Source organism: Falco peregrinus, chromosome 2, assembly GCF_023634155.1.
Source record: "Falco peregrinus isolate bFalPer1 chromosome 2, bFalPer1.pri, whole genome shotgun sequence".
NCBI classification, from domain to species: Eukaryota; Metazoa; Chordata; class Aves; order Falconiformes; family Falconidae; genus Falco; species Falco peregrinus.
Genome location: NC_073722.1, coordinates 94,345,579 through 94,371,126, shown reverse-complemented (window position 1 = coordinate 94,371,126; position 25,548 = coordinate 94,345,579). Strand labels below are relative to the sequence as shown.

The following is a 25,548-nucleotide window of genomic DNA, read 5'->3' as shown; positions in this document are numbered from 1 at the left end:
AAGACCCCCGAGCCCGCCTGACGGCCCGCACTGCCGGGCCCACCCCCGGCCGCCCTGTCTTTTAAACGCTCGGCGAGCCCAGCGCTCCTCCGGGCCAGCCCCTGGGGATGGGGGCAAACCCGCCCCCCAACCTGACCTCCCTGAGGGATCTACGTGTCCCCCCCTCCCCAGCTCCGAGCTCCCCCGGCGCAGGCCCCGCCGCTGCCCGTCGCTAGGGGCGGCCCCGCGCCACTTCCGGCGCCCGCCGGGCCGCCCGCCCGTGGGAGCCCCGGTTCCGGCGGGGCGCGGGTTCCGGCGCGGCCCCGGTTCCGGCGGGGCCATGCTGCCCGGCCGCGCTGCGGAGCCGGACGGGGCGGTGCGGCGCTTGCTGCGGGCCGGCGCGGCTGCCAGGTCAGCGGGGCGGGGGGCCGGGGGCACGGGGGCGGGGGGCGGCCAGCGGCCGAGGCCTGGCCCTTCCCCAGCCCGGGCACCGGGAGCGATACCGGGGGGGGGGACACACACAGGGACGGACACACACGTTACCGCCGGCCGCCCCCGCCCCACCCCCGTGCCCCTGACCCGCCTCCCCGCAACCTGAGGTAGCGACTCCCCGCGGGGAGGGGAGCGGTTGGTTTGGTGGGGATTTTTTGTTTTTTTTCTTTTCTTTTTTTTTCCCGTTTCAGGTACAAAGTGATGAAGAACTGGGGCGTGCTCGGGGGGTTGGCGGCCGCGGTGGCGGCGGGGATGTACGTGCTGTGGGGTCCCATCACCGAGAGGAAGCGGCGCAGGAGAGGTAGGGGGGCCCCAGCCCGGCAAAACACCCCTTAAAGTTAATTTTTCTGGGCCTTTCCTGCCTCTCCTGCATGTCAGAAACCCGCCTGTTAATTATTTTTCATGATTAGCTTCTGTACGCTATTTTCCTCTTACTGAAGATAAAATTTTGGTCGCTGTCCTGCTTAGAAATCTAACAAAGTTTTAGAAAAACGTGTCTTGAACAAAGGATTTTTGTGACTTGCATAATGTATTAATTGTATCCATCGACGTTTTTCTAAAATTGTGACAAAAACAGACATATTTTTGTAGCTTGGCATAACTTCATTGCTGAACTGCTGCAGGTAATGCGCTTTATTTTGCACTTTGGAATGCAGAAATAAACATGTTCTTATTTCGTACGAGAGGAGTGAAGGGCTCTTGCCAAGCAGAGCCATACAGAAATCCTGCTGCTTAATCCTGGGCAACCCAGGAGGCTTCACCCAAGCGAGCCGAGGCGTGCAGCTGTGCTGCAGTGACCGCAGGGGCTCCGGTAAACTTGCACAATAAGGGGCTCCAACGCTTAATATCATCACTAAGAGTTTTGCAGTTTGATACGTTAACTTGCAGATAATCCAGAACCGAAGTATTGACAGAAATCCATCCCTGTCAGGAAAAAAAAAAGATTATTTTCCAATGAAAATGTAAAAAAGATTTTACAGCGGTATAAGTCTTGAAGGCCACCGTGTATATAAACACTTTATAGTATGCTGTTGTACGTACCAGGGTCTTCTAGTTTTCATTGGGTGCAAGTACCAAATAAACTGAGATAATTCAATCTTAATACCTAACATAACGCTTGCTACTGAAAACTAGTAAGGTTTTCCTAGACTTCATGGTGTAAACTCTTACTCGTCTATTTCTAGGGCTTGTACCTGGCCTTCTTAACTTAGGAAACACCTGTTTCATGAACTCTTTGCTGCAAGGCTTATCTTCCTGTCCGTCTTTCATCAAGTGGCTGGAGGAATTTACAGCACAATACAAGACGGACCAGAACCAGGCCACTGAGCATCAATACTTATCGGTCACTTTGCTGCGTCTCCTCAGAGGTACTTCAATGTTTTTGTGTTGCGCTAAACTAAGAAGAAAATATTTAGTATAAATGTTATCGTTTCTAGCCTCCTTTCCTGAAGCAAGGAAGCTCATGTGGTCTTGTATGAAAAAAAATCCCTCTACTAACTTTGAACTCATTGGCCAAGTTCAACCGACTTTCACAGAGGGGTAGAGATCCAAAAGGTAGTAAGTTACTGTACCGAGCCTGAGCAACGCAGGGCCCAACTGCATGTGTTCCCAGAGCTGTTTGTTTCTTGGCCAACAGCTGAAAGGTTTCAGGTTTTGTTTGACTTGCCTGGTGAGCAAGAAGCCGCCCCCCGGCATTGCACACATTGCTCCAAAGAAGCTGTTTGCCAGCAGGTTGAACAGATCTGGCAACAGAGGTGCTGAAAATGTGGTTACAGAAGCCATTGCCACAGGCTTTAATGTATTTGCTCATCACAGAGTATTAATGGTTAAAACAGTATGAATACAGACTCAGTATAATTGAAGAAAAAGGAAAATATTATAATTAAATGGGCAGTCAGAATTCTGTATAAAAGAAGAATGCATTATAAAATAACGTCTTTTTTCCCAAGCTTACTATTTTACCAAAAATATGGACTATTGAATGAGATTATCTTCTGTGCTCTTGGATAAAAATGTTAAAGCCTCTAAGCCCGACTTGGTAACTGGTTTCAGATTTGCCTCTGTGCTAAATTCATGTATCTGTTACATCCTATTTAGGCACTCAAAATGTTTAAGCAATCTGTTGGCTCTCACAGGGCTTTGTTTTAAAGGGAATCCACTGGAAGTTCTCCTGTCTCAGGATGTTGTTCATTTTAAAATTGTGCCCCTTAAGCATGTACATTTAGCTGGTGTAAGGATGATGGGGCATTAATACTGGGGTTTCTGTGACATGCAAAGTACCAACTTTTACCCAATGCACCAGTAAAAAGTCATCTTTCCAGACAGTGTTTATATTATTTATTCTCTTTGTATCAGTTGAGAAACCTTTCACTTTATGTATGAGATGAGGAGAATATATGCAGTCAGCCTGAGTCAGACAAGAACCATAATTAATACATACTAGCTTGATGGTATCTTAATCAAGAATAACTCCACTGTAATCGATTATATGATGCTTAAGTAACATCCAGTCTAAAATAAACAGATTTGTGTTCTAACTGTTCATTGTGGCTCTTTCTCTTTCTGACATTTTTAAATGCAATGTCTTTAGCTTTATCCTGTCAAGAGGTAACAGAAGATGATGTCCTGGATGCAAGCTGCCTGCTAGAAGTTTTAAGAATGTACAGGTGGCAGATCTCATCATTTGAAGAACAGGTGATTACAGAATTCAAGTTAGACTGCCTGATACATACGTAGTGCTTAGATATGGAATAACAGAAAAGTGAAGCTGTGGTACTAATAGCCCCGAGGGTCAAAACTGAATCTTCGCTGTAGCAAAAAGTTTGCTTTCAAATGTGAAGGAAAAGAACCATGTGACTGATGAATGGTGTTTTCAGTTTGCTTAGATATTTGTCATGGAAACCCTGGCTGCTTCAAAACCTCATACTTAATTACCTTCAGATTTGGTACAGTGGAGCCAGTAGTATTAAACCAGCACAGATACAGCCCAAACTTTGCTGTAGATAATGGGTCTGTGCTAACGTGCCGCTCTGCTTGGAGGGGTGGACTCTGCTAACATTTCCAAATTCAGTTACATGTAACATACAAGATTTCTAATTCTTGTTTTTAGTATTTTCAGCCCCTAAGTGTGGCTGGTCAATGAACTCTGTTATCTCACTCGGAAGATACGACTCTATCTTTTATATTTCAAGGCCAAAGCAAACAGCGTAGATTTCAATTAGGCTTTTACTGAAATCAATATTCTTTTCTTCTCCAAGTATTTTAGTTTCTTGTGAGTTTATATGGCCCAGAATATTTTCAATAATGTGTGCTGTTGCAAAGTTCAGCTTCGTAGAGAAAGCTTTTTGGGAAAACTGCAGCAGATGCACAAATTATTACTATTAATACATAAGGTGAGCTCTAAGCAATAATGTTTCCTTTCATTTCCTATTACGACGACATAGTCATATGTGTACCGGTGTATATTTGGACGTTATTTGCTTTTGCTTCCTCTAAGTCTTATGCCTCTATTTGACAGGATGCTCATGAACTATTTCATGTCCTTACTTCTTCATTAGAAGACGAACGGGATCGTCAGCCACGTGTGACACACCTGTTTGATGTGCATTCTCTGGAGGTAACTTCTTTACCGATGTTACTTCATTATCGGAGGTTTCCATAGCCTGCCTAGATTCCTAAGTGTGTCAAGTATAAAGTGTTTAAAACCTGGAGATGTTTTCATTATGTTTATGAAGCTGTTCTTTAGTACTCTGATATAAATTAATAGGTCAGGCAGTCTAAAGGTTAAAAAATGTTTTTCATGAGTGAATGTATTTGACCTTACAGTGATCCCACCTTTATGAGGGCTTTTGCATTAGTCCATCTAAGCAGTTACTCTTATCTGTGAGAGCTGACACATGAAAGAGGTTTGAAAACTGCAAAATAGACATTAATAGAATAGTCCACATGGAGATGAAATTTATCTTATCCTCCGGTTTAGTGCCACACTTAATGTAGATGGAAAGTTTCTCATCTTTTTTTGTCTAAAATATACACAAAAGGTTTATAAAATCTCTTAGGCTTTTACTTTAGTAGTCTGAGGCAGAGAATTCTAGAGATTAATGATTCATTTCATTAGAAGTGTTCTTTTTGTCAATTATAAATCTGTTGCATACCAGGTTTTTTGGCCTTCCTCAAATATAAAGAGACGCTAAAACTCCCACAGTTTTTCTAATATCGGAAAAGCATAGTAGAGATGAAATAAGAACATATTTAATACTTCATGGTTTCTAAGGTAGAGTTAATGAAACCTTTTATCTTCCTCTGTAGCAGCCAGAAATAACCCAAAAGCAAATAAGCTGCAGAACAAGAGGTATGCTTTTTTCCATTCTGAAATATGGATATTCATAGTGTAGTCGCTTTGTTTATTAATTGATCTTTGTCTGTATTGGACTGAAGTGCATCTCTTCAGCTGTAAAAAAAACCCCATTGATTATTTGTTATTGGGACAGAACGTGTCTTAGAGCAGTTACTTTTGTTACTGTGGGCCAAAAATGTGGAATTATAATCAACACACAGATGTATTGAAAATAAAAGTTGAAACTTTTGTGTTTCAGGGTCTCTTCCCCCTGTGTCAAGTCACTGGAAATCTCAGCATCCTTTTCACGGAAGGCTGACCAGCAACATGGTTTGCAAACACTGTGAACACCAGGTAACACATAGACAAGAAAAAGAATGTCTGACACTCAGAGCACAATCTGAAAATATCATCCCTTGTTTTTGACATGGTTTAAGCTCCAAAGGTCTGCAGGACTGACTGACAGCTTAGACTGTTACTTTTTCAGGTACTTTTTATGGCGTTTGTGACGAACAAGAATGTATCGCTAAATACACTGATGCATGATCCATTTTGTGGGGATAACAGCTGTCTAACCAGACAGAATAATAGCTGTCTTACTATATTTAGTATTCAGTACCACAGCTATCATATACTGAAAATCCACTCACGTGGGTAGCTTTTTAGGACTAGCTATTCATTCAGCACGCAGTACTGAGATTGCACATGTGCAGCCAAATTAAGTTGTGGTCTAGTTATCTGGAGTAAGGAGGTGAAGATAACCTGGATAAAGAAAAAAATACAGAAAGTCAATCTCATTTGTAGATCAAACCATAAGAGTATGTTTAGTACTTTTATTTTCCCAAACCTTGCAGACAAATTTAAGTGGGCAGGGGCAGCTTCAGCAGAAAGAGGCTAAGTAGCACCTTGTACCTAGGGTTGGGGAGAGCAGGTGGTTTTGACCTTATTCCACCAGATAATTGTGGACAGCAGAGAGCATATGCTCATCTTGTGTGAGGCTGGGGGGCGTGTTTGGGACTGTTACAAATTTTAGCTTGCTGGAGACATGAAATATTCTCTTGCAGAGTCCTGTGAGGTATGATACCTTTGACAGTCTCTCCCTGAGCATCCCAGCAGCTGTGTGGGTATGTATGACGCGTGATCCAGCCAGTCTGCGTGTTGCCTTATCATCGTGGCTTTCTCTTCATTAGTCCCTTTTGAAGATGCTACAGCCTAAGTGTAAATGAGTAGCTATAGCTCATTTTTTTTTGCCTTTTTATAAATGGTCCTGCAGTGCTAATACAGTACCTTATCACTAATATGTTGGTGCAAATTACCAATTAGTAAAACAAGCATGACTTTGCTGACACTCATAGAACTTCCTGTTTCTCCTGGTGTAGTATTTGGTCCTTTCTGTGTAATTTGAACAGACCACATCATATCCCGAGGGCTGTTTCTGGCAGTCTGGGAAGGTGACCTCCAGGAGCTCTTGTCTCTGTGGTGACAGTACACAAGTTACCCAATACAGGCTTTTGGATCAAGTTATTTCAACTGGGAATTGTCTCAATTTCTTTTTGGCTCTCTTTGAAAAACTTCAAATGACAAAATACTGTCAGTTTTGGGGGCAAAACGTGCAGGACATTTTTCAACTAAATGGTTTGTCACTTAATGTCTGCTAGTGATTTGCCTTTCCAGACAGCTAGCAAGACTTGCACTCAGGGAAACTGTCTCCTAACAACAGAATATGCTCCTGAACATTTAGGATTGGGATTTGGACACATCTTCTACTCTTTTGTGTTTTATTTTGTACCATCACTGAAGATTATGCCCTTCATACTTGGCAGTATGTAGTACAGTCTGCAAAGAAGAATAGGAAGGAGTGCCTACATTCAATTAAATGCAGTATTTCGCCTATGTAGAGGGTCAGCGTGCATAAAATGACTCATGAAGTGCTGGAACTTCAGAGAAAAATAGTAACAGGGTCAGGAATCTGTAGTTTAAAACTCCACTAAAGGAATGACACAGGGAGTCGGCTATTATTCTTACCTACAGGCTGCAATGTTTTCTGTGTTTAATCCAGGCTAAAGAAGAATCCCCATAGTTAATTACATTATCAGTGTTCTATACTCAAAGCCATTTAGTCAGTTTTCTCAAAAAATAAGTCTGCAATTCTGTAGTTTCTATGGCAGAAACTATGAAAAATCCTTTCACAAAATTAAGTGGTGTACACCCTAAAATTAGTGTAAATAATTCTGGTTTTTCGTACTAAGGGTCGTCCTATGACGCTGGACCACTGCCTCCATCATTTCATCTCCTCTGAATCTGTAAAGGATGTTGTGTGTGACAACTGCACTAAAGTATGTAATTTTAATGTATATAACCTTCTAGGTCAGTTTTAAGCTTGCTGACAGAATTCTACTGTCTACAGACAGTTTTCTGCTCCTTTCATTGTGACTGCAGGAAAGCCTCTAGCCTGCCTGGGATTTCTTACATTTAAAATGGGAGTTCTTAAGAGAATATTTTGAACCTTTATTTATCACTACTATTACAAAACTTAAATACATTTTATTCTGTAATTACCGGGTATTATTTAGATAACATCTGGGATATTTTTTTTTGCTCTGGTATTTTAAACAGCATTTAAGTTACCTGTAATTTGATGATGGCACAGAGCCAAAGTAGCTTGTTTGAAAACCAACAGAAATGGTATGTGACTACACATAAACCTGGAGACTGGGCTTGTTCTGTAAATGCTTGTTTCTGCATGATTTTTGCTTTAGCATTCTGATTCATTAGGATAGGGCAACAATTTTTAGGAAAGTTCCTAGAAAACTGTAGGTGTAATTAATGTACTGAGCATAGTTCCAGATAAGACAGTTGCTTTTGTCTGCAGTGTGCAGAGCTGCACTATTTTGTCTAATCTGATACACCAGGTAACCAAATGGCTTTATTTTTTTCCCTCTGATTTCAGATTCAGGCAGAAGGGACTCTGAATGGACAGAGCATAGAAAACCAGAGAACAACATTTGTTAAGCAATTAAAGTTAGGAAAGGTGAGGCAAGCTGCCCCTCCAAATCTATTTTTAAATCCTATTATACAGTAATTTCTTTCTTTGATCTCTTTGCTTGATGTCCACTTCTTGCTATTAAACTACTTCAGTGTTTTACTTTAAAGAGTAAGCTTGTTTGTCAAATATTTGTAGGCATTGAGGCCTCAAATTCAGCAAAACATCAAACTATAGCTTAAAGAACGAGTATTCTACTGATACTCAGCAAAACACTTAAACCTGAGTTTGGCTCAGTGGAAGTTCATAGGTCTGGCATATACAGTGTTTGTAGCATCTTTAGCAACTGCACATTTCAAAGAAATTTAAAACGTTCTAAATACAGCTAGTTTAAACAAGTGGATATGGTGTTAAACATCAGGTGTGATTTATATGAGAAGCTCTTCTTATTTTTTGCTCTGTTATCATATAATGCAGAGCACAGCAGGGCACTGGTCAGTAATTAAGAGCCTCAGGTGCCATTAATAATAATACTATGTACTTATTGATAGAGGTTAACCCTGGCATGACTTTGAATACCAGGTGTTTATAACTACTTGACCTTTTTTCCCCGGGCACTCTCACTGTGCAAAGCCATTACTTACCAAGTATTAGCAAATATCTTAAAACAACACAGTCCAACAAATTCCAATCTCCATTTCTACCTCTCAGATCAACAAGCTAGATGAGGTTGACATGTGTGTTCCTAAAAAGCTCACCTGTATTTTTATTGACTTTTCTTCCATTTGGAGAAAACATTAGCTATCTACCCTACTGCCCCATGAGTGAACAGTAGTGGTGTTATCAGAAATCTCAAGAGAGTTGTTAGTGTCATGTCTTAGGGATACTACTGCCAGTAAACTTACGCGCAGCTATAGTAGCATGTAAGTAGACTTACCAGTGCCATTAGTATGCTTTCAACTTGAACAGCTGTTTTTTCTCGCTGAAAATGTATTTTGATTTTCCTTTTCTATGGAATATTGCTGAAGCTCCCTCAGTGTTTGTGTATCCACCTGCAAAGACTGAGCTGGTCAAACCAAGGCACTCCTCTGAAACGTCACGAACATGTACAGTTCAATGAGTTCCTGATCATGGACATCTACAAATACCGCATTCCTGTTCATAAATCAAGACAGAATGAGCTGAATCAGAAAAGCTCTGAAGAGACAGCGCCAGGAACAAAGGATGGGATAGCAGTAAAACCTTCAGGTATTTATTTTGAAAATAAAATCTATCTGATATTACAACATTTCAGTAATAAAACATTCTAATCTGCAAAATGAACGCAAAAGGAGTTTTGATTTGAATCTGTGCAAAGAGGACAGGTAGAAATCCCTTTCCCAGCAAGCATTAAGATACCCTGTTCCAAGTTCATAGTTCAGTTTTGATAATTTGATCCTACTAAATATTACAAAATACCCAAAACAGACTTACAAACAAACAAAAAAAAATCCCAGACAGCATAGAATACTCATGTTTTATGTCCAAAGGATGAAGGGATGAACTCTGTAAGTCCTAGTGATTATCTTGTTAGTGATCTCTTAAGGCTTCCGGACAAGCATAGAAAGAGTGCTGGGAATGGTGACTTCTTAAAAAACAATTAGAAAATCTAGCTGTAGTAGGTCTGTCATTTAGGCAGCTGAATATACTGTTTAGTTGGGATTTTGTGAACATGATCATTTTCATATTTGTGTCATGTAAAAGCAATTTCCGCTGGCTTTGGCTATTATGCTCTGCATCTCTTAAAGGACTGTGATACGTAATGAATTAAAATAAGGAAAAGACCTTCTTATTCTGTGATGAAAGGTACTACAGGAACAGAAGCACTGTTATTAACAATACTAATAGTCACATTTAAGTTAAAATACTGAATGTCTACTTTCTCTTACAGATGCAGAACAGCCACCTAGTACTAAAACACTCTTTATGAATGGTGCCTCCTCCTCCTCATTTTTAATGTCCTTGGGAACTTTTCCACTTGCTGCATTCCCTGAATGCAGGTAAGTTAGAAATTTGTACCCCATCTTAATTTCCATCCCTTCAGATTATGTCTTTCTTTATTCTGTCTGCATTATGAGGCTGCACAGTCACAGAATTCAACATCCATCCTAGCTCCTGTGCAGAATTTTTTTGCTTTTTTTCTTGGATGATTTTTAGTGGTTATCTTCGGCTCCATTTCTCTCCTAGAAAAGGGAGTAGAGCATATTACAAGCAAAACTCAAAATCTCCTTTCCCTGGTTCATGGTGCAGTAAATAATCCTTCTGAATAGCCATAATCTTATTCTTGATGTTTTGCTCTACTCCTTCATTTGATTTTTTTCCTCTTATTTTGAAGTGAAAACTATTGAAAGAAATCCATAGATCTCTGACAGATTGTTTTTCAAACGTTACATTTAACAAGTTTGATATAAGTTGCAGCTGCCACAATTCTACTTCATAAATCAGCCTTGATGCTTCTCCTGATAATCTCTTTTCTTGGCCTTTGAGAACATCCACTTACTTTTGTGCTGGTGACCAACATATAGTTAGTTCTGTACCACTTCTACCTGCCACTGCGTATTTTCCCAGTGGGGAAGACAATTCCCACAGTCACTGTGTGAAATACGAAGCCTGGAAGCGGTTTGTGCCAGATGTTTGTTACGAAGACAGTTGTAGAGCAAGTCCTTGAAAGTGCATCTGTTGTTCCCTGTGGGTTACCTGCTGCCATTTCACCTCTTTCCAGTTAAAAGCATATTATTTTAGAATAGCTTTTCATTCCAGTAACAGTGCTTTAAGAACTACATACCGACACATTGGTAGGTTTGATGGAAAACGCTATTGCAAAACTAAAGGTGGTTAAGCTGTACAAAATGTAGTAGCTCTCTGCAGCATAAACTTTTAAAATAAATGGTTTGGTTTTCTCAATAATAGATTAAGGCAGCACTGCAGCAAAGACCTGGTATACAGAAAAGTAATTGTGAGACAGTGACTGTCTTATGGAGCCATCTATTTGCTCGAAAAAGAAATTGCAACTGAAGACAAAGCAACTGGGGCTGCTTCTGGTATGTGTGCAATCCATGAGGGCTGCTGACCCTTTCCTTTTTCTCCTTTGTCCTTCAGTTCCCCTGTGTACCTTTACCGTCTGATGGCAGTTGTAGTTCATCACGGAGACATGCATTCTGGACACTTTGTGACTTATCGCCGCTCTCCACCTTCTCCTAAGAACCCACTCTCTGTCAGCAGTCAGTGGCTATGGATTTCAGATGACACCGTTCGCAAAGCTAGTTTGCAGGAAGTCCTTTCTTCTAGCGCTTACTTGCTTTTTTATGAGCGTGTTCACTCGAGGGTACAGCACCAAAGTGTGGAGTTGAGGGCTGAAGAGTGATTCAGAGAGAAGGACAAAAACTGACAAAATTCCTTTAATGAGATCTACGCTGCACCTCCTGTCTGTTATGCAAATAACCCACCATGAGCCCTTTAACCTTCCCCTCTATGGCAATGGCTGGCTCCTGCTGGGAGTGGTGTTTCGTACCAACATTACGCTACCCAAAGTTGGCCTGCTAACATCGTGCAGTCCAAAGTCTATCTGTATTAGAGGAGCATTTATTCTGTTAGGTGATAGTTTTGTCAACATCACAGCTCTGAAACAGACTTCCCAAGGCTGTATTCCATATTCTGACACCTATGTGAATTTTCAGAGAGATGCTTAATCCTATACCTTTCACTGCAGATGTTTCTGAACAGGAGAGCCCCAGAAGCAGTTGATGGGAAGCTACTGTTATCAAAGGCAATGAATTTAAGAAACAAAGTGCCTTGAGCTTATTTGAATACCTACATTACCATTGTCTGAGTCCACTGCGTGTTTGTTGCATTCTGGTAAATGTCTCAAGATAACGGGATGAACTACAAAATGGAATCAGATTTCTCTTGGTATCCCAGCTAATAAATGAAGTAAGGCATCTCTGCATAACATGCACGATCCAAAAAAAAGACTTCCCTATTCACATAATTTTCCTAATATTTTAGTTCCTTATACATCACAGAAGTATTTCTTCTGATTCAAAGTGCAGTTTCTTTTTTCCAGGAGAAAAGGTAATTATTTTTTTTTAATCTATGAAGAGCTGAGGCCCTGATTTATTGCTCGGTATCTTTGGAATATAACTGAAATCAAAAGACATTTGCTAGCAATCAGTATTATTTCCTTAGTCACTATGAAACTGTTGAATATGGTTGCTTGTAGTATCGACTACAACTTTTAATGCTGTGATTTCAAGGCTACTGTAATTGGTGTTCTCGACTTGCCCGTCCTGTTTTAATGCTGAAAACTGCCATTTCTCACCAACCATTCAGATACATGCTGTCTGGCTTGCAGTTGAGCTTTAGAGCTTGTACCGGTGGTGATCGTGAGCTGAGATGTAGCAACCCCAAGCATCCTCATTAAGTGAACAGTATACGTGATCGGGACTGGTGGGCACCTGCCTTGCAAAATAGTACAGCAGTCTGGAAAGGCTGGTGTCACTGCATTAGATACTGATTGCCACATAAATAGAAGTAAGGTGTACTTTGCTGCTCTAGATTGTTTGTGTAAAAAAAATAATAAATTCCAAACAAAGTGCTGGTGGGAGAAGCAGCAAAAATCATTCTTTTGACTGCTTTTAAATTACCAGGAATAAAGTATGTAGGCTATTTTTAGCTCTTTTCTATCCTTGTAAGCTTGGAGGAGTAGAGTGTAATTCATCAGACAAGCTTTTTCTGTGTAAAACAGCAACGGAGTTTTCAAATGATAACAGCCGTATTAATAGGGGTTTTTAGGGCAACTTTGTACCTCATGTATTTATATTGCTGCCCAAAGCTCATAGGTGTTCAGAGTTCCTTAATGGGAGGCTCAAAACCAGCCAAAATAGGAGTGGTGATGGATATATATGCAAAATTACACAACTCCTCAGTCCAGAGTATGGATCACAGTTCCTGCTCCAAGTAATACTCGTAGTATGTAAAATAGTCTTTATAAATCCACTAACCTACTAGCTCCTGAGAAGTCTCCCCCTCTCTGCTAGGCTAGCAGTAGCATGGTTTTAACCTTTCTATTTCAAGTTATGGAAAAACAACAAGAAAAACAAACAAACAAAAAAACCTAGAAAGATTCAAAATGCAAAAGATGCCCTGGCCGTTGAACTAAGACCTAATGGCCTTGCCGAAGATGAAAGCCCTCCATTCTGGGCAGCACAGGTGTGCAGCAGGAGCTCTGTAAAGCACTGCTGGGTGTCATCTAAGAAAAAGACAACCCAATATCGTGCAAAGTACTTGTTCCAGCAAATCTACCATTTGTACCTCAGAACTCCAAACCATTTCCACTGCCAACAGTGTATATTCTGCAATACCTGTTCTCAACAGGATCTGTTTAGAGTTTTTAACTGAATTTTTGAGGTGTTCATCTGAACAGGTCACTTTAGAAAGCAGTAATGCTGGAGCTGGGTCAGAACATACACACATGGTGGACCAAGTCTTAAATTTATCAGCTTGTAACAGGGACATAAAGCCGCATATTACTGCAAGCTTGCACGTTCGATGTATTTTTCTTTTGTGTTGAGCTGTTTTCCAGTAGGGGCTGGTTTGATGAGAAGTGCAGTCGCTGTACAACACTGATAAATTGCTCAGTTTCACTCAGCTGCAGATTTACACTGAAAGCTTCCTCAAGGGCTGTAAAAATGAGGGGGGGTGTAGTCAGCATTTGTTCTAGCCTTCACTGTTAGGAAGGAGTAGATTGTCTTGGCTTAGCCCTCAGTGTGAGGAAGGGAGCAAGTATCAGCACTTCTGTCCTGGTCCTGAGCTGTGCTAGATCCTCCCAGCCTCCTGTGAGCATCCAAGACCTCTGCAGATGTTTGCCACCCAGCCCTCACCTTTCAAAGTCATTTGGCTCTGTGCAGGCATGTGAGGCTCATCAAACACTGTCACTTGTTACTCATAGGCTTCCATGGTGGAGAAAGTATCAATAAAATGTGAAGGGTTAAAAACCATAAGACCGCCAGGATGACATCTCTGTGTTTGGATTATTCTCGTCTTTTGTGCATTATTTAAAAAGGTATGAAATTCTAGTCAAACCACTGCACTGCTGTTTGAAGTTGCATTTTCACTTCAGGGTATTTTTGTAACTGTACAGTAGCAATAAATGAACAAACTTACTAGAAAAAGGTAGCTACTCACGTGTGGTAATGTCTTGAAACAAAGACCAAGCTATAAGCCAAACTGCATTTGGTATATGAGACAGAAGCAGCATGTTACATTATCTGCATAAGAAGCATTCATGCAGGAGCTCTTTGTGCTACATAACAGCATTTTCTAGTAGTGGCAGAGGGGAGGGAAGTACCAACTCCACATTGTCTAAACAAACCTTAATTCCATAGCCCTAACAGACCTACCACTGAAGGATAGAGCCTATCACTAATTCAGATGCTTGTAGCCTGGCTACACAGAGATCAGTTCACATTCTCTGTACTTACCTTTCCTTGATTCTGCAAGACCTGTTGGTGACTTTGGACAGTCTTTCCTCATTTCAGCAGAATTCACTGTAAGCATGAAAGGTGATGGCTTTCAGGTAGTCAGAATGGAATCCCTAGGGATAATTATTTAGAAAAACGGATGGTCTCAGAAATTACAGCCTTTCACACTGTGTTTTCCATCTAAATGGTGCAACCCAGTCTTTCCCCAAAAGGTCGTTTTATGCTGCCTGGTTTCTGTACAAAGGATGTGAGGACCTCTCCCTGTGCAGTAGCACCTTGCTTCCTCTTGCCCCACCATGCTACTGACTGGAAGAACCCAGTCTCGCACATAAGCAGAGGAACATATGCAGAGAAAAGTCATTGTGACTGTAAAACATGCAGCCAGTCATGCTGCACTGACTATATTCATATCCAGGCACTCCTCATTTTCATTTGTATTTTACTTTTAAAAAACAAGCAAACTGTAGCTCACTGACAGAGTGTACAAGAAAGTGTCACCTGTCGACCAGTACAGGCTTTAAATGATTACATCATAAGCTTTATAGTATTTATCAACTGTTTTGCTGGTATCTCAAGGATATAGAGTATTTTGATCTTTTTTGAGAACTGGCTAGATTAAGATCAGTTGAGAACTTGCTCCTGAACAAAGCAAGGCTGTTACTCATCAAAAATACTTAACAGCAGGACTACAGCAACATTTCAGAGAGAAAGTATTTTTGGCAGTTACGATCAGTAGTCGCAGTCTTTATTAGCAAGTTACTGAGTACACTATTGCCTCCCTTGGTTTAATTTGCTCATCCGGTACCTTGGATCACCAACGACTGTTTGAAAGAGAAATTGACAGTTACATCTTTGATTTTCAGAGCCAAAAGATCTGGCGCTTGATTGCTGAATATTCACTTCTTGCCTGTAGTCCTCACTTTCCGAAATGTGAGGTTGATTCTTGGGGCAAGCACGCTCTTGCGGGTGGGCAGGCTGTGGTACCAGTACACATTGGTGGGGTACTTCATCATCAGCAGGCTACCATGGGCCAGCTGCAGTTTGATGGGCTTAATGTGGCGCGTTGCATTTTTCCCTCGGGAATCACAGTGCCTGAAAACAAAGTCTCTGCAAGCTCCAAAAGACACGGATGCAATAGGACTGCGTGGAACCAGTTCTCTCTCATCATCTCGATGTTCGCCTATGTGGTCTCCACCATCTTTATATCTGTGCACAGAACAAATTAGTTAGTTCTTCTACCAACCCAATTAAATGTCAACCGACCTCTCAGTGACCTGCCAACAGTGCTGCAAAAGCGACTCTTTCATTTGAACACTAAGTTGCTTGATGCCATTGGAAATGAGACGTACCTGTTAATAAGAACAAAATTAAAAGTATGTCCTGTGTTCGAAGTGATGCGGTCTCTGATACGGTTGAGAACTGGGATCCACGGCTTAGGAGAGAAGGTAACGCCTGAGTAAGTGTATGTTAAGTCAGGGTCTCCATAGGTTACCTGCTTCCTTGGAATGTTGTGCCATTTACCAAACACATGCAATTTTGTCATTTCACCTGTTTAAACAAGAAATGAGAAGGATCAAAACCAACTCTGTATTACCTCTGCACATTCCAACATTCCCCCTGATTTGGAGCTTCTGTGAATCTCCAGTGGGACAAGAAAAATGATGCTTATGGCAACCCAAAAGCTGCCATCGGTCTTCAGGTGTTTCTGTCCCAGCAAAGCCTTTGACACTCAAGTTTGACACTGAATTCCCTCGAATGGGACGAACAGGACTAGCACCTTCATATTCTCTTCTTGATTTATTTGACTGGGCAGATCTCATACATGACATCCACCAACCAAGTCCCGTCACCGCTCCAGGATTACCCTGGGGTTTTCTCTTAAAACGTGAACGAAACCACTTGACAAATGCTTCAAGCTAAGCCAGAGCAACCCTGCAGGCTCAGACCTGGGCTTTTTCCTCCCTTCTTAGGGCCACATTCTGCAAACACCAGCAGCCCGCAGCACCCTCCCAGTCACCAGGCAGCTCCACCAAGCCCAGGGCAATGGCTGGGGGGCTTGGCCTGGAGGGGGGGACACACTGGGGACCGGCTCCCCCGACGGCCTTTACCTTGGAAGTACTCCACCTCCTCCTCCAGCTGTTGGAAAAGCGCATCAGCCTCGGCCTTGCCGAAGAGGAGCCGGTAATCACAGCTCAGGCCCTCGGCGCGGATCTCCTGCCAGGGGGGCTGCCCCGCGGCGGGCCGCTCTGCCCGGGGCCTCTTCCCGCCACCGTCCCCCACCTCCCCGGGAGGGCGTTTGACCACGTATCGGTCCATCGGAGGCCACGAGAGCGGCGTCACCCCCTCCCCCGGCAGCAAGGCCTGCCGACCCTGAAAAGGCCAGCAGCACCTCAGGGGCCGCGGGGAAAAATAAAATGGGGGGGGGGGGGGGGGGGGGGGGGGGCGCGCCGTGAGGCGAACGCGCATGCGGAGTGCCGCGCCGCTCCTCCCTCCGGCAGGCCCCGCCCCTCACGCAAGCGCGCGCTTTTGGCGCCAAATCGCCTCATCCTACCCGCGCGGGATTTGCCGCTGCCCCTCGCCCGCGCCGCTGCCATGATCGGGCAGAAGACGCTGCACTGCTTCTTCAGCGCCGCGCCGGCCAAGAAGCGCGGCCGCTCTCCGGAGCCGGCCGGCGACGCTGAGGTAGCGGGCGGGGAGCTGGGGTCGCCGGCGGCCCTGGGGCAGGGAGCGCGAGGAGCGTGGCCTGGAGCCTGGTGGCGGCTGTGAGGGGGGAGGCTGGTGGCGGCTGGGGCTGAGGGGCTGGGGAGGGCCGGCGGGCTTTAGCGGGGGGGGGGGCGCGTACCGCGCGGCCGCTTCCAAAAACCCCGCGCTGCTGGCACGCCTGACTGACCTGCCCAATGGGCGCTGAGAACCGCCGCGTCGTCACGGTTGCTAGGTAGAGCTCTTCCTCGCTAGCGGCGGCAAGTCAATAGGGAGGAGCGGGCTCCTTCGCCTTGGCCAATTGAGAGCCGGAGTTTGGCTTGTGGGCGGGACCCGCGGAGATTGGCGGCCAATGGGGACGGGCGTAGCGCTGTTTTGCCGCGAAATAGCCGCGTGCGGCGCGGTCGTGCTGGAGCCGCCCTGCGGAGGGCGGTGCGTGGCGGCAGCATGGTGGCCGCTCAGCTCCTGCTGCTGGGCCTGCGGCCGGGCCTGTGCCCGCTCCGCTCTGCCCCGCTCCCGCTCGGCAGCCGCCTCCTCTTTCGCCATTACCAGGTGAGCGCCGCGAAGAAGGCGAAGGCGGCGGGGGGATGGGGCGGGCGGGGGCCTCGCCGCTGAGCCCGGAGCAGCAGGAGCGCATCCGCAAGAACAAGGAGGCGGCATTGCAGCGGCTGGCCGAGCGGAACGTGCCCCCGGGCTTCGGGGAGAGCTGGCGGAGGCAGCTGGCCGGGGAGTTCTCCAAGCCCTACTTCGTGGAGGTGAGAAGGCGGGGAGAGGGGGGGCTGTGCGGCCACCATGCCCTGCCGTGCCTGGGCTGACCCCTTGCTCTTCCTCCGCAGCTGATGGCGTTTGTAGCAGAAGAGAGAAAACGCTACACGGTCTACCCGCCCCCTGAGCAAGTCTTCACCTGGACGCAGATGTGTGACATCAGGGATGTGAGTAGAGCCGCAGGTGCTAGCGGAGCTGGGTGGGTCCCCCTGCTGCGAAGGGGGGGAGCGTGCCAGGCTGGGTGCACAGACACGTTCCTTCAGTGTTTGGTCTCTTAAAGCTTCAATCCCATGGGATGTGGTGTATGAAAGCACGAACTCCGGTTGTGGTGCAACCAGAGACACTCTGTTGTACAGAGAAGCTCATATTTATGCCTCTGAGCCCAGATACAAATTCCAGCTGTATGTACCACCAGGCTCAGGGCAGAAACCATTCATGCAGTTACATAGCTATATATCACTACAAGCATGCAGACACCTTTTTGATATTAGATAACCATGTTTATCTTACTTTCGTTCACAATACCCATCAGTTCTCTCATCTCCTGCCAGGTCAGACATTCTCCATTCTCCTCTCATGTATCTCTCTTCAGGCATTCTCTGTCCTCCTCTCTTATCTCCCATCAGTAATGGTTAGACATTCTCCGTACTCCTCTCATACATCTCTTGAGACGTTCTCTATCCTCCTCTCCCACATGTGGAAGCTGTTATTTCTTTCATGTAACTTGTAAATCCTGGCTCCTCTTTCATCTCTGATGCTGAAACGAGGTTTCATTGGTTTATTGCCCTTGCTCACCACCAAATTGCCTTTAAAATGTTAGTTGGACTTTTGACCTTATTTTCAGTGTTGCCAAGTTAACGTAGTACTTTCAGATCTCTTGCATCTTTTGGTTTTTTTAATTGATCTGTAATTAAAAAAATATTTACAGTGTTTAAAATAATCCTAATGCTAATAAGCTATGTCAAAAGTACCGCAGCAAGTGTGGCGTAATAAAACTAAACCATGAGGAAATAGACTTGGAAAATGCCTTAACAAGGTGTTTTATTGTGGCTCATGGAAAATGTTGGTCTTCTGCACTCAAAATAGCTTCATAATCATAGCAGCAAAGCTGTGGTGATGTGAATCCTTAGTGTTCGGTTGGGACTATGTTCTTTAACTTGTTTATGATGGGATGTCAGTGACTTTGCTTCAATTTCTGGGGTTCTGGGATTTTTTCGTCTGTGTGTTTGTTTTAGGATGAAGCTCACTCTATAAGACTTCCTTCCCCCCCCCCCCCCCCCCCTTTCTTGGGAATTACATCGATTATAATTCAGTGCTAACAAAGGTCTGCTCTTCAGGTAAAGGTGGTCATTTTGGGACAAGATCCATATCATGGACCGAAGCAAGCTCATGGGCTCTGTTTCAGTGTCCAGAAGCCCGTTCCACCTCCCCCCAGGTATGACAGCACACTATTTGCAAAATCCCTCCTGTCTGCAAATCATTTGCAGTTCTGTGTCAGTCATGCCTGTGAGCCAGATAATTGATACAACATGTGTCACAACTATTTTAGAGTTGTGCATTACCTAGAAAAAACATCTCTGTAAAAGCATAGATAGTTTTGTGTAGTTTGTTGATCTTCTGAAGAGCATGCTGGATGTAAATTTGCATTTTCAGGTGTGCTGAGACCTTCTCATTAAGCTTCTAGCCGGACACACAAAGCTGCCCTGCTTCTACAGATGGCTTTATTATCTTAAAATTATTTAAGATTAAAATCAATACTCTGCTTGCCTAGTGTAAGAGCAGTAAGTGATGCTGTTTGCTTTTATCTTTAAATGTGCATGTTAAAAAATCTCCTGATGGTTTTTGGTTGCAGTTTAGAAAATATTTACAAAGAACTATCTACGGATATTGAGGACTTCACTCATCCTGGTCACGGTGATCTAACTGGCTGGGCCAAGCAAGGTGAGTTAATACATGCTCTAGTGATGTGGCTGGTGTAGGTGGTAAGAAAGCCGATCTAGAAAACAAGCCAGTGGTTGGAAACAGTCCACCTGTGACAGAGAAAATCAATTCTGAGTGCCCGTTGCCTAGGGGTGCCTTAGAATGAAAATGTAATTAATCATTTTTCATGGGAGGCAGGAAAAAAAAAAGCCAGTTAATACTTTTCTTTTTGATTTTGTTTCATCCTTGGTGTATCTGCTTTGTTTGCCAGGGGTGCTCCTACTCAACGCTGTCCTCACGGTGCGAGCTCATCAGGCCACCTCCCACAAGGAGCGAGGCTGGGAGCAGTTCACGGATGTGGTGGTGTCCTGGCTCAACAAGAACTTGCATGGGGTTGTCTTCATGCTGTGGGGAGCCTACGCCCAGAAGAAAGGCAGCTCCATTGACAGGGTACGGGTTATCTCTCTCTTCCCTCTTGCTAATTATTTTTTTTCTCCAATTGGGTCGACACTAGAGGGCACTTCCCTTACAGAATTGGGGTTTTCTTCCTGCTTGAACTCTGCTGTCAAATTTAGTTGCCCTTCTGTTCCAGCTTAGCCTTTGCCAGACTTAAGCAACAAAAGTGGAGCAAGTGTAACCTTCTGTCGTCAGAAAAGCATCCAGCTGAGGACAGAACTGTTTTTCCAGGAAAAGGCTCGTGAATAAGTATAAAACTTGCTGTTAGGATTACAGCAGTTGAAAAATGGCCAGGGTGTTACTGCTGCTTTACGTAGTCCATCCTCCTCTGCTCGGTGGGACAAAAGTCTCGGTCCTCAAGGCCAGTTCTCTGGGTCCTCAGGCTGGTAGCTGAGGAGGTGTAGGGAGGAAATCACACCTGCTTGGACAGGGCAGAAGCAGCCAGCCTTGTCGGGGGAGATAAGAGCATGCAAATCTAACGAGCAGTTTCCTCTAATGCCTTACAGAAACGCCACCACGTCCTGCAGACGGTTCATCCCTCGCCCCTCTCGGTCAACAGAGGGTTTTTTGGCTGTCGGCATTTCTCAAAGACAAATGAATTGCTCAAGAAATCTGGCAAGAAGCCCATCGACTGGAGAGCGCTCTGAGCAGCGCGTGGGACCTGCTGGGGTCTACTGGTTGGAAACAGCCCCCGTTTCAGGGGTTGTCTTGTTTCTGAATGACTTCTGCTGACCTGAGGATTACTCTTTGGATGTTGATTAAGGGACAAATGGCCAAACTTTCATAGTTGCTGTATTTTTTTAAAAATGTTTTTTGAAGAGCATATCGGACTGTTAGATGGACAATGTCTCTGCCTAGTTTAAAGGAAAGCAAAAAAAAAAAAAACCAAAAAAAACCCACCCCAAAACACCAGCAACTTGCCAGAGTTGTTTTATATTAATTTGTGTTAGTTGTTGTAATGAGAATATCTTTTCAGGCTCTTGAAGGGATGTCGGTTCTTACAGGTGAAGCTGTTCAGCTTTTGTAAATACCCTGCTGTGCCTCCTCCCCCTTCTTCACCTCCTACTGTGCCAATCCAGGTTTCATATTTGGGGGCTGTGGAGCTGGCTGCATGAGAGAAAAGGCAGATGCTTTTGAGATGCTTTTGGTTTTAGCTTTTTGCTACAGATTGAGATTTATTAGAAATACGACCTCTTGGGACTGCAAAGACTATACTCTCAAGGGTTCAAGGTAAATCCTCCCACCCCCAGCATCAGAGAGGAGACCGTGACTGAGGCGCTGGTCGTGCTCTGAGCTTTTTGTTGGTATTTAGAGAGGAAAACCGGAAGTTTTATAGGTTCTTACTGGGTGTGTTAATTGCTTAGATGACAGGTGAGCTTTGATGACCACAAACCTGCTGATGGCAGCAGGGAAGGTGCGTTTGTCAAAATCTGCCAATTGATGGGCTGAGGGTTGCAAATTATTTAAGATCTTTTAAGATCTTAGAGTTTTGTGCTTTGCCTTCATAGGAGAGAACTGAGGTTTCCAGCCACTGTTGAAAATAGTTGTTGGGACTTCCAGGATGAAGGTGAGGTTGGACTTTGTGCTTCTGGGTTTACAGTCTTATCTTTGACTTCTGTAATTCCTTTAATGGAAGTGAAGTGCCTTGCTTGCTTGGAAATTACATCAGTTTTTATAACTTGTAAACCTTTTATTGGTATTTTCCTCTGATAGGTAACACTAGTACAAGTGAAACTTACACTTTCTGTGGCTGCTTGTATTTGTTTGTTTAGGTTTGGTTGGTTGGTTTGTGTTTTTTTTTCTCCCCGGTTTGGTTTTTTTTTTTTAAAAAAATAAAAATTACTTTATGTAGTGGTGTGATCTTACCTTGGTAGGAGCAAAGTGGGGAGGTGGGGGCTGGCTGGGGGGGCTGTCCTCCCTGGAGAGGCAGGGGCTGGCTGGGGGGGGGGTGTCCTCCCTGGGGAGGCAAAGCTGCTGCAGCTTGTCCTTTTCCTTGTCCCCCTGTGGCCAGGCACGGGGCCAGGGCACCTTTGTCCCCCAAGGATCGGGTGTCCCAGCTGGCTGTGCCCCGGCCCCCCCTCCCCTCCAGCAGAAGTTGTTCCAGGCTCATTAACAGGGAAATATTTCTGCTTGACGTTACCATCACGTGTGAGAACGCAACTGTAATGTGACCAGGGGACTTGGGGGGCGCCGGGGGCCGTGACACACGTTCCCCCCACAGCACAGCCCTTGCTCCTGGGCTTTTGGCACAGCGTGGACGGTGTGACCCGGAGTCACAGCACGGCTGTGTGTCCCTGCCGGCACGGAGCGGGGCCCGCGGGGCTCAGCACCCATGGTGAGTGGCCCCTTGCCCCCCAGGAAGGGGTTGAGGGGGGCATGGAGGGGCTCAGGACCATCCCTACCTTTGACAGCTGGTAGAGATTCGGGGTTTAAGGACCACCCCTCTCTGCGAGGGGGTGGGTTGGTGGGGCAGCTTCACAACCATCCTTAGGATGCTGTGAGTGAGTGGGGGGGCATTTCAGCCCCCTCTCTATGCCAGGTGAAGGTGGAGCATTGCTGTGCCGCCCCCCCCGGCATTCCTCTTGCCATAGTTGCGCCTGTTATGGGGAGTAAAAATAGCTCTGAGCGAGCTGAACCGGGAGGGTCTGGCTTGGCATCGGGGGGGGGGGGGGCTGCAGTGTGGGGAGCAATGGGGAAGGGGGTGTTGATGTTTTGGGGGGCTGCTGCTATAACTCTGGCTGTTGGAAAGCCCTGGGTCCTCTGTGACAGAGGGTCTCCATGCCTCCCCCCAGGGCAGGTGACTGCTGCTGGCTGCCCTGCTCCTGCTGCTGTCGGTGCTGCTCATCTGGGCCAAAATGTCCAACCTTCAGCTTGGTGAGGAGGAGAAGCTGGAGAAGACCCTGATGGAGCAGCCGATGGCTTCTACCACAGCCAAGCCGCCGACGCGGCCGAGCCCCCTGGCCCCCAACCCGCCGCCGCGGGCCAGCAAGGCTGCGGTGGGCGAGCAGGAGCGGATCGCTGTGTACAACCCTGCTGCGCTCCGCCGGCCAGCCCTGGCCAAATTCGTGCTGGGCTCCTTTGATGACAACTCCTCGGAAGATGAGCTGGTAGCCACAACCTTCAGGGCGGGCAAACGGCGCAGCAGCTTGACTGGGGCAGGGGGCACTAACACTGAGCCCCCAGCCACGACCACGCTGCCAGAGCCCGCTGCTGGCATGAGGTACGATGCGTAGGTTTGGGTGGTGTGAAGATGCCCTGTTTGGGGTGGGCAGATGCTTTTTGTGGGTGCATTTCTTTAGGGACCCCGTTGCTAAAATTGGGGTGCATGTGCATGTGTGGGTGCTCCTCGGAGCTCCAAATGATGCCCGCATCCTGCCCTCTTTGACTTGGTGCTGCATGGAAAGCCCTTATGCGAAGGTTAATGGCAGCACCCCAGGAAGAGCAGACACCCCGAGCTTTCTGCATGACAGCAATGCCACGTGCACGAGCGCAGCAAGGTCCAGAGGTTGCCCTCTTCCAGCAATTTCGGATGTCCGAGAACGGAGTGGAAAGTGCTTTTACTGTGCGTGGCATTGCTTCAAACACAATCCCCAGTGCTGTGGCCAAATTGCCCAATCGCTCCCATTTTCTCACAGCTTTCTCTCTTCTTTTGCTGCTTTTCTCTGTCCCTGCACCATCTCCTGGTGCTGGGAAAGGCCACAGCTGTGGTTGATGGGCAAGGGTGCAGCGGGAAGCAGGGATTTTCTTGCGTGGCGAGACAATGTTGGGGTCAGCTGAGGTGGTGAGCGCATGGATGGACAGCGGCGGGTGTTGCTGGTGTTTTCCCTGCACCCACTGTCCTTCCAGCTGTCTGTTCTGTGCGTGAGCATTGCTGGGGGCATTGCACGGGGTGTATGTAAACCTGCAGGCTGGGCTGAGCCTTTTGACAGGGCACCTCCAGGTGCACTCGCACGTGTATGTGCAGTTGTGTGTGCAAATGTTGTCCTGGATCCCATAAGGATCAGGTCCTGCTGCTAGGGAGGGATGCTAACATGCTCCCAGTATTGCATATGGGGAAGCACAGCATCCCAGGACTGGGGTATGTGGGGTGCTCCTGTGCCATTCCTGCCCTTCCTCTGCCCTTGCAACTACTGCAGCTAAATTATTCAAGGCGGAAAAGCAGCTCTTTGGTGGTTTTGTGAGGAGTTGGTGAAACGTGGATGAGCTTTGTTCCGTGGGCAGCTTTGCACTGACTTTTACCCAGCTCCCCACTCCAGCACAGCTGACGGCCATGATAAATAACTGGAAACAAAGTGCTGCTGCCCAGCTCCTCCTGGCTGCTCTGCTCCCCGTTAAAAATAACAGACCTTTGGCTGTGGGGACGTGTTGTAAAACTTGGCAGCCCGCCGGTGTCTCCTTGCCTCGCTGGGGTTTTGTGTGGTCCCACGCACAGCGCTGCCCATGGGGTATCGCTGCTGCTCGTCAGTGCTTTGACACGGCAGGAGATTCCCAGTGTCACTGCCTGAGTCCTGCTGGAGATGTGTCCGATGTGGTTTGCCGGATGGGATGGGTGTGCTGGCACCAGGTTTGTGGTGGGATCTGGGGCTCCGGGTGGGAAGCACAGCCGGCCCCAGCAGAGCTGCCGAGCGGCAGGGGTATGAGCCGCAGTGTGATAAACCCAGCACCGCAGTGCTCCAGCCACTTGGAAAATACCTTGAGTGCATGGAGAGATAGGGACATTTCCCAACATCCCAGGGGTGTTCAACACATTTTCCCTTAAAATAAATGTGCCAAGTGCTACTCGTGCGATATCTGCTCGTTCTGGGGCAGGGGGGCTGGTCCTTCTTTGCGTGTTTATAGCCTACCCATGGAATAACAATCAACAATTCAAAGTCTGGCTGAGTTACGAGGGGGCATGTGAACCCGCTGATTAAAATAGAAAGTTGCTTCAGAGCCGCAGGAAGGCACGTGTCTGACTGCTGGGGAGGTCCCATCCTGCCCGCGACGCGGTGCTGGCGGTGCCAGAGCCTCCTGCGCCAGGTTGGCGTGCCAGGGGGTGGGAGGCGCGGGGGCTGCCTTATAGAGCTGCCGGGGCTGGAGCCCTGCAGAGGGGCTGGCCCGGCCAGCTGGGGATGCACGATGGGCTGTGAAACAAGGAATAGACTCTGGAGAGCATGGAAATACCTTCAGTGGAAAACCATGGTAGGGGTGAGTGCGGCCAGCGGTGTGGGGAGGCGGTTTGGGGGTGTGGAGCAGGCAGCATGGGCAGGATGGGGTCTGATCCGGCGAGGAGCTGCAGCTGCTGTGGCTGCAGGCTGTGCGAGAGCCAATTCCCAAGGCAGCTGCCGGGAGCGGTGCGTCAGGCTCTTTGCAAGGTTTCTCAGGCTCTTTGCAAGGTTTCTGGTAGAGCGCTGCCTGCT

The 25,548-nt window shown here is 46.1% G+C and overlaps 3 protein-coding genes across 6 annotated transcripts; 2 read left to right on the top strand and 1 right to left on the bottom strand.

The window, feature by feature from the left end:
• Nucleotides 1-237: 237 nt before the first annotated feature.
• Nucleotides 238-13,999, top strand: USP30 (ubiquitin specific peptidase 30). 3 transcript variants are annotated; one of them, XM_055794398.1, is made up of 13 exons: nucleotides 238-390; nucleotides 663-772; nucleotides 1,656-1,838; nucleotides 3,062-3,165; nucleotides 3,989-4,087; nucleotides 4,780-4,822; nucleotides 5,067-5,161; nucleotides 5,872-5,931; nucleotides 7,057-7,143; nucleotides 7,758-7,838; nucleotides 8,819-9,038; nucleotides 9,721-9,829; nucleotides 10,929-13,999. In XM_055794398.1, the coding sequence occupies exons 1-13, from the start codon at nucleotides 320-322 to the stop codon at nucleotides 11,191-11,193; spliced, it is 1,527 nt and encodes a 508-aa protein (XP_055650373.1). In that variant the 5' UTR covers nucleotides 238-319; the 3' UTR covers nucleotides 11,194-13,999. The 3 variants fall into 3 exon arrangements, with proteins under 3 accessions (XP_055650373.1, XP_055650375.1, XP_055650376.1); XM_055794401.1 differs by having other exon boundaries at nucleotides 259-578; XM_055794400.1 differs by lacking the exon at nucleotides 7,758-7,838.
• A 1,032-nt stretch (nucleotides 14,000-15,031) lies between these two features.
• Nucleotides 15,032-16,707, bottom strand: ALKBH2 (alkB homolog 2, alpha-ketoglutarate dependent dioxygenase). 2 transcript variants are annotated; one of them, XM_027785361.2, is made up of 3 exons: nucleotides 16,417-16,707; nucleotides 15,658-15,856; nucleotides 15,032-15,514 (listed from the first exon to the last, which is right to left on the bottom strand). In XM_027785361.2, the coding sequence occupies exons 1-3, from the start codon at nucleotides 16,622-16,624 to the stop codon at nucleotides 15,205-15,207; spliced, it is 717 nt and encodes a 238-aa protein (XP_027641162.1). In that variant the 5' UTR covers nucleotides 16,625-16,707; the 3' UTR covers nucleotides 15,032-15,204. The 2 variants fall into 2 exon arrangements, with proteins under 2 accessions (XP_027641162.1, XP_027641163.1); XM_027785362.2 differs by having other exon boundaries at nucleotides 15,373-15,514; nucleotides 15,801-15,856.
• A 114-nt stretch (nucleotides 16,708-16,821) lies between these two features.
• UNG (uracil DNA glycosylase) lies at nucleotides 16,822-21,996 on the top strand. The gene is given in 8 exon segments (XM_055797262.1): nucleotides 16,822-16,990; nucleotides 17,561-17,608; nucleotides 17,611-17,763; nucleotides 17,845-17,940; nucleotides 19,111-19,208; nucleotides 19,626-19,714; nucleotides 19,965-20,143; nucleotides 20,656-21,996. Coding segments are annotated over 8 exon segments (894 nt in total). The 5' UTR covers nucleotides 16,822-16,900; the 3' UTR covers nucleotides 20,797-21,996.
• Nucleotides 21,997-25,548: the final 3,552 nt, after the last annotated feature.

Bases quoted from the DNA above. Each gene is read 5' to 3' on its own strand.
- ALKBH2 (XM_027785361.2), bottom strand. From the start codon at position 16,624: ATGGACCGATACGTGGTCAAACGCCCTCCCGGGGAGGTGGGGGACGGT. The intron at 15,857-16,416 runs GTAAAGGCCGTC...TTGTTTAAACAG, and splicing joins GGAGGTGGAGTACTTCCAAG to GTGAAATGACAAAATTGCAT. The intron at 15,515-15,657 runs GTACGTCTCATT...TTCTGTGCACAG, and splicing joins AATTTTGTTCTTATTAACAG to ATATAAAGATGGTGGAGACC.
- USP30 (XM_055794398.1), top strand. From the start codon at position 320: ATGCTGCCCGGCCGCGCTGCGGAGCCGGACGGGGCGGTGCGGCGCTTG. The intron at 773-1,655 runs GTAGGGGGGCCC...GTCTATTTCTAG, and splicing joins GAGGAAGCGGCGCAGGAGAG to GGCTTGTACCTGGCCTTCTT. The intron at 3,166-3,988 runs GTGATTACAGAA...TCTATTTGACAG, and splicing joins TCTCATCATTTGAAGAACAG to GATGCTCATGAACTATTTCA.